At 36.8% G+C, this 15,768-nt stretch overlaps 1 protein-coding gene across 18 annotated transcripts in view; it reads left to right on the forward strand.

The window, feature by feature from the left end:
* Positions 1–15,768, forward strand: part of RASAL2 (RAS protein activator like 2) — a 364,089-nt gene that overhangs the window by 297,056 nt on the left and 51,265 nt on the right. For all 18 annotated transcript variants that reach the window (XM_070266178.1, XM_070266179.1, XM_005609568.4 and 15 more), the window contains 1 exon segment: positions 6,450–6,559. In XM_070266178.1, coding sequence (XP_070122279.1) covers positions 6,450–6,559 — 110 coding nt within the window.

Genomic DNA, 15,768 nt, shown 5'->3' on the forward strand with positions numbered 1-15,768 from the left:
GCCACTTAGCAGTTGTGTGACCTGAGAATAGTCAGATATCTTCTCTGTATCTTGGCTGTTGGTATGTGATCTACTGTTGATGAAGAAATGAACTGTTCATATATTGCACATTCTTGCTCAATACCGCATTAAGTCAGTGCACATTTCTATTTTTGTAGCTAAAAGTATTTCTCTCAGAAAAGCTAATGCTTGCTTATTTATGACTGTTTTGAATGGTCTTGTCTCTCATTGTTGATTTCCTTAGAAATCAGAGTAAAAGGTGAGGTCCTTACAATGGCCTACAGGATCTGCACGCTCCCACCACCCACCCCACTACAGGGACCAGCACCACCCTTCACCTCTCTGACCTCATTTCCCACAACCCTTCCCCTTGCTTTCTCCACTCCAGCCATATTGAGTTCTTGGCTCTTTCCTGAACTTACGAGGCATGATTTACCTTAAAGCCTTTGCCCAGCCTGTTCCTGTTGCCTGCTTTTCCCTTCTGATATCTGCAGGCTAACTCACCTCTTTCAATCTTTACTCAGTGTAATCTTCCTCCGTAAGGCCTACCATGACCGATTTCTATTGCTAACTCTCTTTACACAGCTGTATTTTTCTATCGTGCTTGTCTTTTACTAATTGGTTATGTTCTTTGTTCATTGTCTGTCTCTTTCCCTAGTATATAAGCTTAATGAAGGCAAAGATTTTTGTTTTGTTCACTGATACATCTCAAGGGCCTCAAGTATCTGTCAAATAATAGATGTTCAATAAATATATGAATAAATGAAACTTTTTAACTTCTAGCAATATACTGGATTTAAATCCTCATCTATTAACTGTATTACCTGAAGCAAGTTACTAAACATCTACTTCGTGGAGTTGTTGCATGTGTTAAGTGGTATTACATATTGGAAAGCACCTGGCCAGTGCATGATAACCAGGAAGGCTTCAGTAAAGTCATTCAGTCAGCAAAGGTTTATTAAGCACTTATAATGTACCACATATCACTGTAGGCACTGGCATATGTCACTCAACAAAACAGCCCCAAATCCCTGCTGTTGTGGAACTTATTTCTAGTTTCCTTCCCTTCCTTTGTTGTGGTAGTTTCTAGGAGGAAAAATCAGTAGTCTCTTATCCCAGATTCATATTCAATTAATACTTATAGGTACCTGTTTTCCATTATTTTAAAAATACTTTTGTATTCAGTTATCTTAAGTTTTGGAATGGCACGAGGTGAGGATTTTTTTAATGCTCATTTTACAGATGAGAAATCTGAAAACTTGGAAGTTGTGACTTGTCCAAGGTCATTCAACTAGGAGAAACTGGAGCCAGGATTTGAAACCACACTTTCTGATTCAGAGTTCCCTGCTCTTTCCATGATGGCACTTGTAGCAAACACACCATGATGGCTTTTGTTCATTTTACTGCCTGTTTTATTTCAGTTCTACAAACGTTTATTGAGGCCCTACAAAATGCCCTGCCCTGGCAATGCAAAGATTGTTTAGTCCCTGTCCTGAGGAGTTCAGAGTGTAGTAGAGAAGACTGTTGACGCATAAGTGGGCATGCAGTGTGCTAAATGTCAGGCTGGCTGTATTTATAGATACTTAGAAGCACAGAGGAGGAGCACCTAATCTAGGGCAAGGTCAGGACATGTCAAGAAAGACACCCTAGAAGAGATCATGCCTGAGCTATGTCTGAAAGGACGACTTGGCCAGGAAAAAAGGAGGGAATATGAGCAATTTCAGAGAGGCATGGTGAATGTAGAGAATTGTAGGCTTTTAGAGTTCCTGGAGTATAAAGCATGCAGCAGAGAATGGTCAGAGATCAGGCTGGAGTGGTTAGTAGCTACCAGATGATACCGTATCCTAACAGGCAGAACTCTTACCAGGACCACTCTTTTAGGTACCTTGGGTCAATTATCCACCCCTAGTCCAGTCAGCTACAGCCAGGGCAGAAGAACTACATGGTACAAAGCATAGTGACTTGTATGTAAGGAATTGCTCAGAAAAGGGCAGTGGGAAAGTGGGCATGCCATACACTCTGAGGTTTCCCAGAGTGGGTAGTGTTGCTGGAAGGCTCAGTGCTTGGTTGTTCCAGGACAGAGGCATAGTAGAAGCCAAGCTGAGCTTGGAGATAGTGAATATTTAGTGGCATCAGTCTATTCAGCTATGTGGTCTTCCTGAACAGTCAGGTCATGGGAGCAAATTTAAACATTGATCTCATTTTGGTTTGGGATAGCTGATCATTAAGAGAATGGATGTTCTTGGTGATTCAATAGCTTCTGATGATTGGCCAGGAGTCCAGGTTGGATAGGGAAGAAAACAAGGACAGGGAGAAAGTGGGGTGGTCAAGAGACTGGAGGTTTCTGTGAGGTTGAAGAGCCAGATATATTGGAAGAAAGAGATATATGGTCAGGAAGAAAAGTCAGAAAGAAGAATATTCCTGCTTAAGATGTCTGAGGTGGAGGATCTCTGAATGATGATAAGATTTAGGATGTGGCTCTAGGAATGGGTAGCTGAAGATGAGGATAAGGGTTATTGGAGTCAAAGAATTGTGAAACTAGGATATTAGATGGATCATTACCTGGTTAGTTACTAGTATGGTGTTAGGAGTTAAGAGACTGAGGAATACATCAAGCTAGGGGCTAATGTCCTTAGTGAATAAAGGAAAGTGAAAGAGATTAATGCATGAGAACAGCAAAGAGTGATACAGGATGTTAAATGAAGATGGTGTGAACCTCGAAGAATATGCTTTACTCCAAACTATTATTTTATGGAATAGTGATATGGAAGCAGCCATGGTAAGCTAGGAAAATCCCAGCACCTCTTCCTGGGCACCACTGAATATTGCGTAGGGGAGAATGAAAAACCTCTACCAAATAGGGTTCTAAACTAAACAATATTTCAGGTGAAAACCATGTTTCAGTTATATCAAGGAAATGAAAATAGAATTTTGTAGTAGATTCTATTACCTCTGTAAAATATCACTGACCACTCTCGGCAGTCTTAAATTTCCCTTATCTATATTCCTAAAACAACCATAATTTCATGTATATATTTATCAGATATTTGCTGAACACTTACTAAGTTTTAGATACTGTGGTAGATTTTAGGACAGATATAGCATTATACCTTCCCTCAAAAATTTAAGGGCCATTGAGATCAATAATTATACATTAATACCTGGACAAACCACCCTTCCAGCCTTATTTTTACGACTCTTAATCATATGCCAGCCAGACTAAATCTTCTTAATGTATATCCTCTGTGTTCTTGCCTCCATGCCATTTCTCATGCTGTGCTCCATACAATAACCTTGGCTCCTCAACATTCCTAAACCTGAATCCTGTCTGCCCCGTGGGACCTGGCATGTTCTACTTCTTCTGTAGAACTCCCCCTTGTTTCTCCAGATGATGTCACCTCCTTTTTCTTTGAATTCCTGAAATTATTTCCTATGTACCTTTCTAAAATTATACCATATTTCATCAATTCTAAGATGCTTATTTTTCACATTTTAACGTCTCTGTAGATTACTCTTTTAAGATATGCTGTTTGTCATCAACCAGTAGTTGTTCAAAGAGTAGTTGAGAAGAATGAAGAAGCATTAAGAATATCTTAACCGGGTTATTTTGCATATATATTTTTTATGTATACACTATGTGATATATGACAAAACCTGCCTAAATAAGTCTTTAAAAAACTTCTTTAATACAAAATAACAATTCTAAGTGATGAAGCATTGGGTTATAGTTTAATTGGCAGCTTTTTTCTTAGCATATGTAAAATAATGGTGTGACTTACAACCAGTGGTGTGCTAGATTCAAAGAAATATGACAGTTAACTTTTATTTTGTGATTAAATATGCTAGGAATTAGTAACATTTATCTTCTAAATTGTGTCATATGTATTTATATTTAGTTTCCAAATCCAATCTTAAACTACAAGCTCCTTGAAGGCAGAATTTATGCTATCTCTGATTCCCTTACAACACCTGGTACAATGCCTTATAACAAATGGACATAAAATAAGTATTTGTTAAATCCATGGATTAAAATATGAAATATGAAATAATAAGTACCACAAAAAGGTAGAGTACTATATGAGTGAACATCTGCTAGTACATTCTTAGTTACTGCTTAACTGTGTTTTTGCTAGAAATATGTATATATATGGTATTTGGTCAGGTCCTTGGCTGGATCTCAACTTAAGCCAGTGGTTTTTGAACCAACCATAAATGATTCTAATAGAATTCTGTAAACGTAGGTCTGGTTTGCCGACCACATTTATGAGCAAATGTGGTGACTCATCTTGACTGAATCATAGAAAGTAGTAAATAAATCCTTTGCGTTAGGGAAGAAATGATAGTGACTTTCCCTAATGATACTAAGATTGTGCAGGAGACCAGGCAAATGCCTGTCTCTAAGAAACATGGTACTTTTAAAAATAGCCTTGTTTTCTTCCTTCCAATCAATCTTTATATACCTATAATAAAAAATAGCCTAGGGAATAAAAAACACCCTAGGGAATTACATCTATGTGATATTTTCTAGGAGTTTTTACCCTTATTCTTTGGGCTACAAGAACAACAAGAAATAACATAAGCATTTTTCTTGAGTCAGGTAAATATTTCTACTTCTGATTCAAATAAGTTTGTTTCCATTTTTCTCTAATGGAAGGAACAATGCCTATGTGTTCACAAAACACTTGGTGTGAAAAAGCACTATGGTAGTCCACACTACTGCTCACCAAGCATTTCCAGTTCTCTTTCTGGATACATGATAGGACTGTACATCCTTTCCCCATTGAAGTTAGGTATGATCATGTGACTTTTTTGTCCAGTGAAATGAGACCAGAAGTGACCTGAAGCTTTAAGAGCTAATACTTAATTTGTCACATTTCCTTTATCTTGCTGCAGCAACTATAGAAGCACAAAGGTGGAGCCTCCCTTAACCTAAGTCCCTGAGTGAGGACAGCATAGAGCTGGGCCCCCATCTCCTTAGTTGACCTGCTCATAGACATGCAGTGTGTTTTACTCCACTAAGATTGTGGGGTTGTTAGATAAGCATGACCTAGCTTATCCTGAATAATATAGTCTTCACCGCAAAACAGTGGGCTTTGGTGATAACTAAAAGAATGGAAAAGATTTGATGTGCTGATGTTGGCTTGGTATTTTTTTCTTTTTTATGGAAATATTTATTGTACACACCTCTTCTATAAGATGATACTCATCTCAGAGTGATTAGAAAGTCATTTTCCATGTGTCAAAATATTTTTCTTTGAATTACAAACTTTTCTCAAGACATTTTGATATATTTGTAATATGTCCTCACACCTGCCAGCAATATCATTGTTTCTTGAAAGCAGTGACCATCATCATTCATTCTTGCGTTTATTCTTTTATTCAACAAACTTTTATTGATGCTTATTATTTCCCCGGTACTAAGACTAGGAATATGTTCAAGGAACTCCAGATAGTTTGGTAGAAGTGGCAGGAGGCAAGCAGAGGCCAAAATCCATAAAGAACTGTGTTCTGGGCCAGCCAGGTGGCACAACGGTTAAGTGCACACGTTTGGCTTCTTCGTGGCCTGGAGTTCGCCGGTTTAGATCCCGGGTGCAGACATGGCACCGCTTGGCAAAAGCCATGCTGTGGTAGGCATCCCACATATAAAGTAGAGGAAGATGGGCATGGATGTTAGCTCAGGGCCAGTCTCCCTCAGCAAAAAAAGAGAAGAATTGGCAGTAGTTAGCTCAGGCCTAATCTTCCTAAAAAAAAAAAAAAAAAAGAACTGTGTTCTTCTGAAGTCTAAATGTTTCGGTGGTTTCATAAATGATCCCCATTTCATTTAAAAATAGTCTAGCTACATTTAAAACTTAACTTTACCATGGGTGATATAGGTCAAATTTTAACACTTTTGAGACTTACCAACACATTACCTTGTAATGATTACTTAATCCTTTTTTTTTGCAGATCTTAGAATAAAGCTTTTTCTCTTCTCACTATCTGTATGTTCTTTAAAATTCCTCCAATGCACCAAGTACCTTCTTTCCTCAGGGCATTTCCACATGCTATTCTCTTTTCCTGTTTTCCCTTAATTTACTTCAGGAAATCACTGGGTGCTGTTTCTATTGAAACTTATATTTTTCTATGTTATATTGTTGTATTTTTTTAAATCTATTATTAAAGTTAGAGGTTTTTAAACCATAGCTAGTATAGAAACTAAGAAATGAGAAATTAAGCACTATTAAAAAATTTAATTATCCCAATTATCATAGAAGAAAACAATTTTTCATCACATTACTGGGTGGTTTCAAGCAACCATTATTTACAAATTAAAGAATTAAAAGCTGAGTTCTGTTTCTAGCCCTCGTTATAAAGATCGGAGTATCTTTTGCACAGGTGGTGCAGGAGAGTGAGGAGACAGCAAGTGCCCCTTGGTTCTTTCTCCCATCACCTTCTGCATTTCCTTCTAGGGATTCTTCAGCAAGCGCCTGAAAGGCTCCATCAAGAGGACCAAAAGCCAGTCAAAGCTTGACAGAAACACGAGCTTTCGGCTTCCATCCCTCCGTAATACAGATGACAGGTAGGAATTTAACTTGCATGAGACAGAGAAATCAGTTTTACAGTGGGTTTTGATAAGGCATTTTGATCTCTAATTTTGCATCAATGGCAATTGGAAAGATCTAATACAAAGGTTACTTTTTGTCTTACTCATATTGAGGCAAGGTACAAAATGTTGGTTCAAATACCCAACCAGTTTTAAGAATGTTATAATACTGGGGAGTGTGTGAATACAGAAGAACTAATTTAAGAATTAGTTGTGTTGTTTCTATAGAATCAAGTGCTAGTGGTCAGAGGTCTATCTTTCTTTTGTAGAATGACTATAAAGGATGATGATGATGATAGCTAACATTTTTTGAGCACTGTTCTAGATGCTTTATATAAATTATCTTGTATAATCTTTATAATAACCCTATGAGACAAATATTTTTATTTTATAGATGAAGAATCTGAGGCACAGAGAGGTTAAGTAATCTTGCCCAAGGTCACACAGCTTAGTAAGTAGCAAAAATGGATCTGAACTTGGGTAATTTGGCTCCAGAATCCATGTTTTTCACTGCTACATTGTTCTTTGTGTACAGCATATGGAATTGGTCTTATTGGTTTGCCATCACATCTAGAAGACACGTATGAAAAGGAAGCCTGGATTTCAATAATTAGGACTGCCAGCTTGAGTAAATCTCAAATGCATAGCTCACTAAGGATAACGATCTTCTAAAATTGTTGAATGTGTGCTAGGACACATTTTTAATACTTCATGTCTTCATAATGTTCCAAATTTAGGAAATGATACTTGTATCTTGACATATCACCAATATTTATTGAATGCTTACTATGTGCCAAGCATTTTTAATGTAGTCTCTCATGTAATACAATCCTAGATACTATTATTACCCTCATTTTACAGACGAGGAACTAAGGCAGAAGAGACTGAGAAACATGCCCAAGGGCACACAGCTAGTAAGTAGTAGAGCTTGAATTTGAACTCATGTCTGCCTTTCATCTTTGATACTCTGGTTTATAGTTGGGTTTTTTTTCTTTTAGTAAGAAGTTATCTTATAACAAACAGAAATATAGATTATAATTTCTGTAATGGCAGATTATAGATTTATAAATTTGCCAGACAGAGAATTACTTTCCTTTTTTCTAGATGAAATAATTTGTCCCCCATACTGAGTTAATGAGAGACTACTGCTTTATCAGGTCTTTTTACCCCTGATCCACATTAGAGGACTCTGTGAAATTTGCAAGTCTGTCCAATTTGCAGTGTAACTGTATTGTTAATTACCTCTTTTATACCTCTGTTTTAAGGTAATCATAAAAAAACTGATTTTTTTCATCTCATGTCTTTTCCTTAGAGTCCTGTTATTCTACAACTTTCATCATTGTAAGAATTCAAAACAGCATTTTATAAATAAATGTCAGTAAAATGGAATGACAAGTTTTTTCAGAATGTTGGTTCTTAAGAAGAAGGATGTTGTGCAGCAACTAAAGCTCAGTTCAGTAACCCAGTTCAGTAACCCCCAATATCCCAATTAATAACCAGTTTCTTAAACTCTGCAGCATCAGGTGTAAACTTGGGAGACAAGGAGATATTTTTTATAGTGTACTTTATTATTTAAACTTACACTAAATATCACTTTTTAAGTTTCAGACAAAGTGCTCAATCCTTTTCGGTTTTGCTTTAGGTAGCCTAAGGGAATTCTTAGGTTGAATTAGCAAGAGATTGTATTCTCCTAGAGTCTCTCCTATCGCTATGATGTAGCTAGTGCATTTTAGCCTCTGCAGTGCAGTCCTGTCCCTTTTCACTTTGCCCATCTCTCCATATAAATAACCTTATTAACAGTTTGTATATTTTCATACCTCTTTAAAAATTTTTCGTATAAGTGAGATCATATTATACATATTACTTTGTAACTTACTTTTTAGTATAAATAATTTGGACAACTTTATTCATCAGTACACGTAAATCTACATCACTCTTTAACAGATACCTTCTTAGTATGCTACAGTTTTCTCTAACATACATACTTTGCTTCTCTGTTGATGGTTATTTAGATTGTTTCCCCTTTGTCAGCATGAAATAGAGATGTAATGAACGTTTTTGAACGTGTACCTTTCTGTCCCTATGTGATTGGGTCAGATTTCTGAAGTAGAACTGTTAGCTGCAGAGCATGCACATTTGATCAAATAGTCCTTCAAAAAAGCTGTACTAATTCCATGCCCACCAACAGATTAAGATTACTTTTATCCTTCAAACAACTGTTTACATGTTATCAATATAGTGGATGAGTAGTAGTAATAAACACATGTATGGTATTTACTAAGTGCCAGCACTGTTCTAAGCAGTTTATGTGAAGTAACTCATTTAATCATCACAACTCTGTGAGGTAGTTACTATCATAACCTCATTTTGAAGATGAGAAAACTGAGACACAGAGACTTTAGTCAGTTGTGCAGCTTAGCAAATGGCAGAGAGCTGTGGTTCAAATCCAAGAAGTCTGGCTCTAGAATCTACATTCTTAACCTTTCTGCTATATCCCGTCTCAAAAAAAGGCAGAATAGGGAGCATTTTGTTGTTTTAATTTCTGTTTCCCTAATGCTTAGTAAGCTGAACATCTTTCCACATGTTTTCTTCTATGACTTGCCTATAAATTCCTTGGCCCATTTTTCCATTGAGCTTTTTGTCCTCTTTCTTATGATTTGGAGTAGTGCTTTATTATGACTAGGGGTTATATGCCACTTTTAGGCTTGTTGCTAAAATTTTCTCCCTGTCTGTTTCTTGTGTTTTAAAATCACGTCTCTAAATTATATAGAAGTTTTAGATTTTCATTTGGTCCAATGAGTCAATCTTTTTCTTTATAGCTTGCCTGGCCAATTTTGTCCAGAACACTGAACTCAAGAAGCCAGAGATCTATTTCTCAGGAAATTTCTCATTATGATGCTGTGCAAATCACTTTATCTCTCTCTTCCTCAAGAGGAGGAGATATTCTGTTTGGAAGTATCTAGAGGATAATGAAGTAGTGATCATGATATTTTGAATTCTTCAAGGTTTTTGATAGCCACAAATTTTATCTGCACTCACAACATTTTAAAAAGATAAAATTTTTCTGTTGAAGTCTGAGTTACTACTTTAAGATGCCAGAGAAATAGTTTTAAATGAGTTAATTTCATCTAAAGCAGATTTACTACATATGATCAGTAAGCTTTTCTGTGCAAAATACCATAGAGTACTTTAGCATGCAGATTTGATTGATCCAAAAGACTCTAATGGCTCCAGATTTGACTAGCCAATGATCTGCAAGTCATAAACTCTGCTATATGGCCCTGATGAAATTTGCTAGCATTGTTGCTTTTTGGCTCAATTTATAATGATCCTTAAACTCAGAATTTCCTTTGGGAAATTGTGGGACATAGCCATAAGAAATGAAATTTTGCCGAATAATTAATATTTCTAAAAATCAAATTTCTTGATTTACAGTAACATGTCTAATGTGCAACAGTCATGTACAGACTAGAAAGCCATGTGCTACAACAGAATATAGAGAACTAAAGACACAGCCCCCAACCTCAAGGAGTTCAGTGAAAGAAGTAAATGTCCAGGAGGAAATGGTAGAGGTGAGGTGACATTACCTCTTGTTGGGTAGATCAGCAAAGACCTTAGAGGACAGTGGCCTATGAGTTGAACCCTAAAGAACAGGTATAATTTGAACTTAGACACCGGGAGAGAGCTTTCCTCAGAATGGAAATAGTGAACAAAAGCAGAGAGAGGACATTATGAAGCCTGAAGAGAAATGCTGACTAGTTCATGGTATGTACGGGGGTGAGATAGGAAATAAGATTGGAAAGGTAAAGTTCCAGGTTTTAAATTATTAGGTAAAAACCTTTCTGCTTTTTTTTTTTTTTTTTAGAGTTCATGGTTTCTTTAGTTTTTTATTTTGATTTAAAATTTACGTACAGTATAATAACACAAATCTTCATTTGCTGAATTTTGATGAATGCATACAGCTGTATAACAGACCTCTATGAAAATATGACTCCAACAAGTTTCCTTGTTCTCCTTTCCAGTCAGTCCATACCCCACCTCTCCACAGGAATTATCCTAATTTTTTTCCACCAACGACTAGTTTTGTCTGTTCTTTTTTTCAAAGATTGTCACCTGAGCTAACAACTGTTGCCAGTCGTTGTCTTTTTTTTTTTCCTGCTTTTTTTTTTCTCCCCAAGTCCCCCCAGTACCTAGTCATATCTTCTAGTTGTGGGTCCTTCTAGTTGTGGCATGTGGGACGCTGCCTCAACATGGCCTAATGAGTGGCGCCATGTCCACACCAGGATGCCCATTTTGTTCAGAGTTTTTATCATAAATGGCTGTTGGATCTTGTCAAATTCCTTCTCTGCATCTATTGAGATGATCATGTGGTTTTTACTCCTCAGTTTGTTGATGTGGTGTATCACGTTGATTGATTTGCGGATGTTGAACCATCCCTGTGTCCCTGGTATGAATCCCACCTGATCCTGTTGTATGATTCTTTTGATGAATTGCTGAATTCTGGTTGCCAAAATTTTGTTTAGAATTTTTGCATCTGTGTTCATCAGTGATATTGGCCTGTAGTTCTCTTTTTTCGTGGTGTCCTTGTCAGGTTTTGGTATCAGCGTGATGTTGGCCTCATAGAATGTGTTAGGAAGTGTTCCATCTTCTCTAATTTTTTGGAATAGCTTGAAAAGGATAGGTATTAAATCCTCTCTGAAAGTTTGGTAGAATTCCCCAGGAAAGCCATCTGGTCCTGGGGTTTTATTCTTTGGGATGTTTTTGATTGCTGTTTCAATCTCTTTCCTTGTGATTGGTCTGTTCAAATTGTCTGCCTCTTCTTGAGTGAGCTTTGGGAGATTGTAGGAGTCCAAGAATTTATCCATTTCCTCTAGGTTATCCATTCTGTTGGCATATAGTTTTTTTGTAGTATTCTCTTATAATCTGTTGTATTTCTGCAGAGTCTGTTGTTATTTCTGATTTTGTTTATTTGAGCTTTCTCCCTTTTTTTCTTTGTAAGTCTGGCTAGTGGTTTGTCAATTTTATTTATCTTCTCAAAAAACCAGCTCTTTGTCTCATTGATCCTTTCTACTGCCTTTTTCGTTTCAATAGTATTTATTTCTGCTCTGATTTTTATTATTTCTCTCCTTCTGCTCACTTTGGGCTTCATTTGTTCTTTTTCCTCTAGTTCAGTTAGGTGTGCTTTAAGGTTGCTTATTTGGGATTTTTCTTGTTTGTTAAGATGTGCCTGTATTGCGATGAATTTTCCTCTTAATACAGCTTTTGCTGTATCCCATATGAGTTGGTATGGCATGCTATCATTTTCATTTGTTTCCAGGTATTTTTTTATTTCTTCTCTAATTTCTTCAATGATCCATTGCTTGTTCAGTAGTGTGTTGTTTAGTCTCCACATCTTTGTGCCTTTCTCAGCTTTTTTCTTGTAATTAATTTCTAGCCTTATAGCACTATGATCTTTCTGCTTTTTTTTGTCTTAAAAATTACTCAGTATAAGAAACAGAAATATGAACTCCATCTTTGATGAAACTAGGAGAAATCTGAATGATAGATTACTTAAAATTAGAGGAAGATCAGCTGTAGTTGCCTGCAGAAGGAAATTGTGGAAAGATCCATCACTTAGGATTCAGATCAGCTCCTAATTAACAGGTACTCAAAATAATAATGGCTTAAACAAAGTAAATTATTTTTTCCTTATGTAAAAGAAGTGTGATGGTGGGCAGTCAAGGGTTAAGGGGCCAGGGCTCTGTGTAGGCTTTTTCCTTTGCCATCCTTAGCATCTTCAAGGATCTCTTTGTGAACACAATGTAGTTACTGAAGTTCTAGCCATAGCATCCGTGTTTCCGGCACCAGAAAAGAGGGGCCCATAAAAGGACAACTGTCTTCCAGCTAAGTTATCTCCCTTTAAAGCAATTTCCCTGAAACCGCATCTGGTGACTTCTGTTCATGTATCATTGCCACCTTCATCTGCAAGAGAGACTGGGAAATGTCATGCCTGGGTACATTGTTGCCCCTAATAATACAAGAGTTTGTTATTAAGAAAGGAGGATGGGATGGACATTAGGAGGACAGCTAGCAGTCTCTGACATAAGAAGGAGGTTGATTTACCCACCCACCCTCAGAACTCTGGAAAGGTTCAGCTCCCACCCTGCTCTAGAAGGCCAGCAATCAGGCTTACATTTATCAGATAGCCAATTTGAGAAACTGAACCAACCCACATAAAAAGACCTACAGATACCGACATTTCTGTTCCCCCATTATAATCCCAGCTGGTAATTCCACTCCTAAGTATATCTAAGAGAAATGAAACATATGTCCCCACAAAAACTTGTACATGAATGTTCATAGCAACATTATTCATAATAGCCAAAAAGTGTTAATGACCCAAATGTCCCTTAACTGATGAATGGATGTACACAACATGATATATTCGTACAATGCAATATTATTTACACATAAAAAGGAATGAAGTACTGATACATGCTACAACATGGATAAACCTTGAAAACTTTATACTGAGTGAAAGAAGCCAATCACAAAAGAGAATAAATTGTGTGATCTATTTACATCAAGTGTCCAGAAGAGGCAAATCTATAGAGACAGTAGATTAATGGTTGCGAGAGGCTGGGGATATAGGATGGGGAGGTGATGCATGCAGAATGACTGCTGGTGAACATGAGGTTTCTTTTCGGACTGATGAAAATGTTCTGAGCTTAGATTGTGGTGATAATTGCACAACTCTGAATATGTTGAAAACTGTACACTTTAAATGGGTAGATTTTATGGTATGTGAATTATATCTCAATAAAGATGTTAAATTATTTTTTAAAAAACAGCTGGCCAGGAAGTACTCTTCAGTGAAGCTCATCAGTCTATAAGCTCCAATCCGGCCCACAAAGCTTCCATTGAGCCTTTTTAGTGTTTTACTCTTAAATATAAGCAGATAGCCAAGAATCTCCTCATATTTGAGGAAAGTCTCCAACATGAAAGAGAGAAAAACAAGTAAATAGGAGAGAGAAAAAAGAACGCAGAAGAAATCCAGAGACAATGCATAGAGGCAAAAACAGCTTCAAAGCATAATGAATATTTTCAAGAGATAAGATTGTGCATCTTTGAAACAATAACAAGGTGTTATAAGAAAAGGAACATCAAGGAAACAAGAAAGGAAAGCTTGGAAATTAAAAATATAAAAGCTAAAGTCAAGTTGCTCTCCCAGAAAGTAGAACAGAAAATGAGAAAATCAATCCAGAAGATTCTAGTAAAAGAGAACATAGAAAAACTTTGGAGAGGAAATTGTCAAAGAAATAATACAAGAAAGTTTCCTCAAATGGAAAAACATAAATGTCCAGATGGGAAAGGCCACCAAAGTTCCAACAGAGCAAATTAACAAAGACAAAGGACCCCCAGCCACATACACATCAATTCACATCATCATGAGATATAACACTGAGGCTTAAAAAAAATCTTAAAAGCTTCTGGAAAGAAAAAAATGGGTTACGTACAAAGGAAGAGTGGGATGATTGCATTGGAATTCTCAATAGAAATATGGAAAACCAGAAGTCAGTGGAGCAATGTCTTCAAAATGCTGAGTGGAAATTATTTTCGACCCAATATTCCATACACAAGGCGGTCCTAGAATGTCAGACTGAGGAGTTTGGATTTTATTGTGTAAGCAATGGAGTGCCTTTAAACATTTTTGAGTGAGGAAATGACCTAATCAGAATTGTGCTGTATATAGATTAATTCAGCAATGAAATTTCAAATGACTTAGTTTGCAGAGACTAAGTGTGGAAGACCAGTTAGCAAAAACCTATTGTAAGAAATAATGAAGGCTCTAAGGAGAGTAGTGGCAGTCGGAATGAAGAGGCAGACAAGATAGGAGAAACGTTTTAGAGGCAAAATCAGTAGGATGTCACAAAGTCATCATTGTTCCAAAGCCATCTAATGGGATAAAAGCCAGTAAAGTGATTTCCTAGAATCAACATTGGCAGCATTTTTGTGTTAAAGACATGTCATAGTGGGAGGATGTTGGGACAGGAGAAGACTCTGATGTTTATGCCTTTCATTCAAATGTACTTTGAAAAGTTTGAAAAAACTAGGAAATGCTGGAAAACAGCGTTCGTACTACATTGTCAGGCATTCCAGGATTCGAATGCCTGTCAGGTTGCCAACCCTGCTCTGGAAGTGCTACTTAAATTCACCAGTCTTGAGGTAAAGAGAAGCACCTGGAGTAGAATTTCCCACCTCCTTCAAACGTCCTTCAAACGAAAACCTTCACAGTAATGTCCTCAATTCTGAGGCTCACTGACAAAGCACGGCTTTAAAATAGTCTGCTTGTTCTTTGTCAGGAAAAGTAAGTGTGGTGTTCATTTGTAGGGGGAATTTTGAAGCAATATACTCAACTTCTTGAGTTTCTCTTCATTAGAACTAATTTTTTAATGTTTTATTTTTGATTGATATACTCACGAGAAGTTGTAAAAATAGTACTTTAAAGTCTTGCAAACCCTTCCCCCAGTAGGGATATCTTCTAACTGTAGTATACTATCAAAACCAGGTAATTGACATTGGTACAGTACTATTAACTGGTCTGCTATTAACTGGAAGAGACTTTTGCAGTTTTTATTCAGTTTTCACCAACTTTATATGCACCATTTGTGTGTTTATAGTTCTGTGCAATTTAATCCTCTGTATAGATTTGTGTAACCACCACCGCAATCAAGATACAGAATTGTTCCATTACTAGAAAAGAACTCCCTCTGCTGCCCCTTTATAGTCATACCCACCTCCCCACACCCATCCTTGTCCCCAGCAACCACTAATTTGTTTTCCATCTCTATACTTTTGTTATTTTAAGAATGCTATGTAAATGGAATCATAGAGTATGTAACCATTTAAGATTGGCTTTTTTCACTAAATAGAATGCCCTTGAAATCCATCCAAGTTGTTGCGTCTAGCAATAGTTTATTCCTTTTTGCTGCTGAGTAGTATTCCATTGTATGGATGTACCAGACTTTGTTAAACCATTTACCCACTGAAGAACATTTGGGTGGTTTCTGGTTTTAGCTGTTATGAGTAAAGTTGCTGTAAACAGTTGTGTACATGCAAGTTTTCACTTCTCTAGGGTCAGTGCACAAGAACGCAATTGCTGGATTGTATGGTAAGTATATGTTTAGGTTTATAAGAAACTGCCA

This window comes from Equus caballus, chromosome 5 (genome assembly GCF_041296265.1).
Source record: "Equus caballus isolate H_3958 breed thoroughbred chromosome 5, TB-T2T, whole genome shotgun sequence".
Taxonomy (NCBI): domain Eukaryota; kingdom Metazoa; phylum Chordata; class Mammalia; order Perissodactyla; family Equidae; genus Equus; species Equus caballus.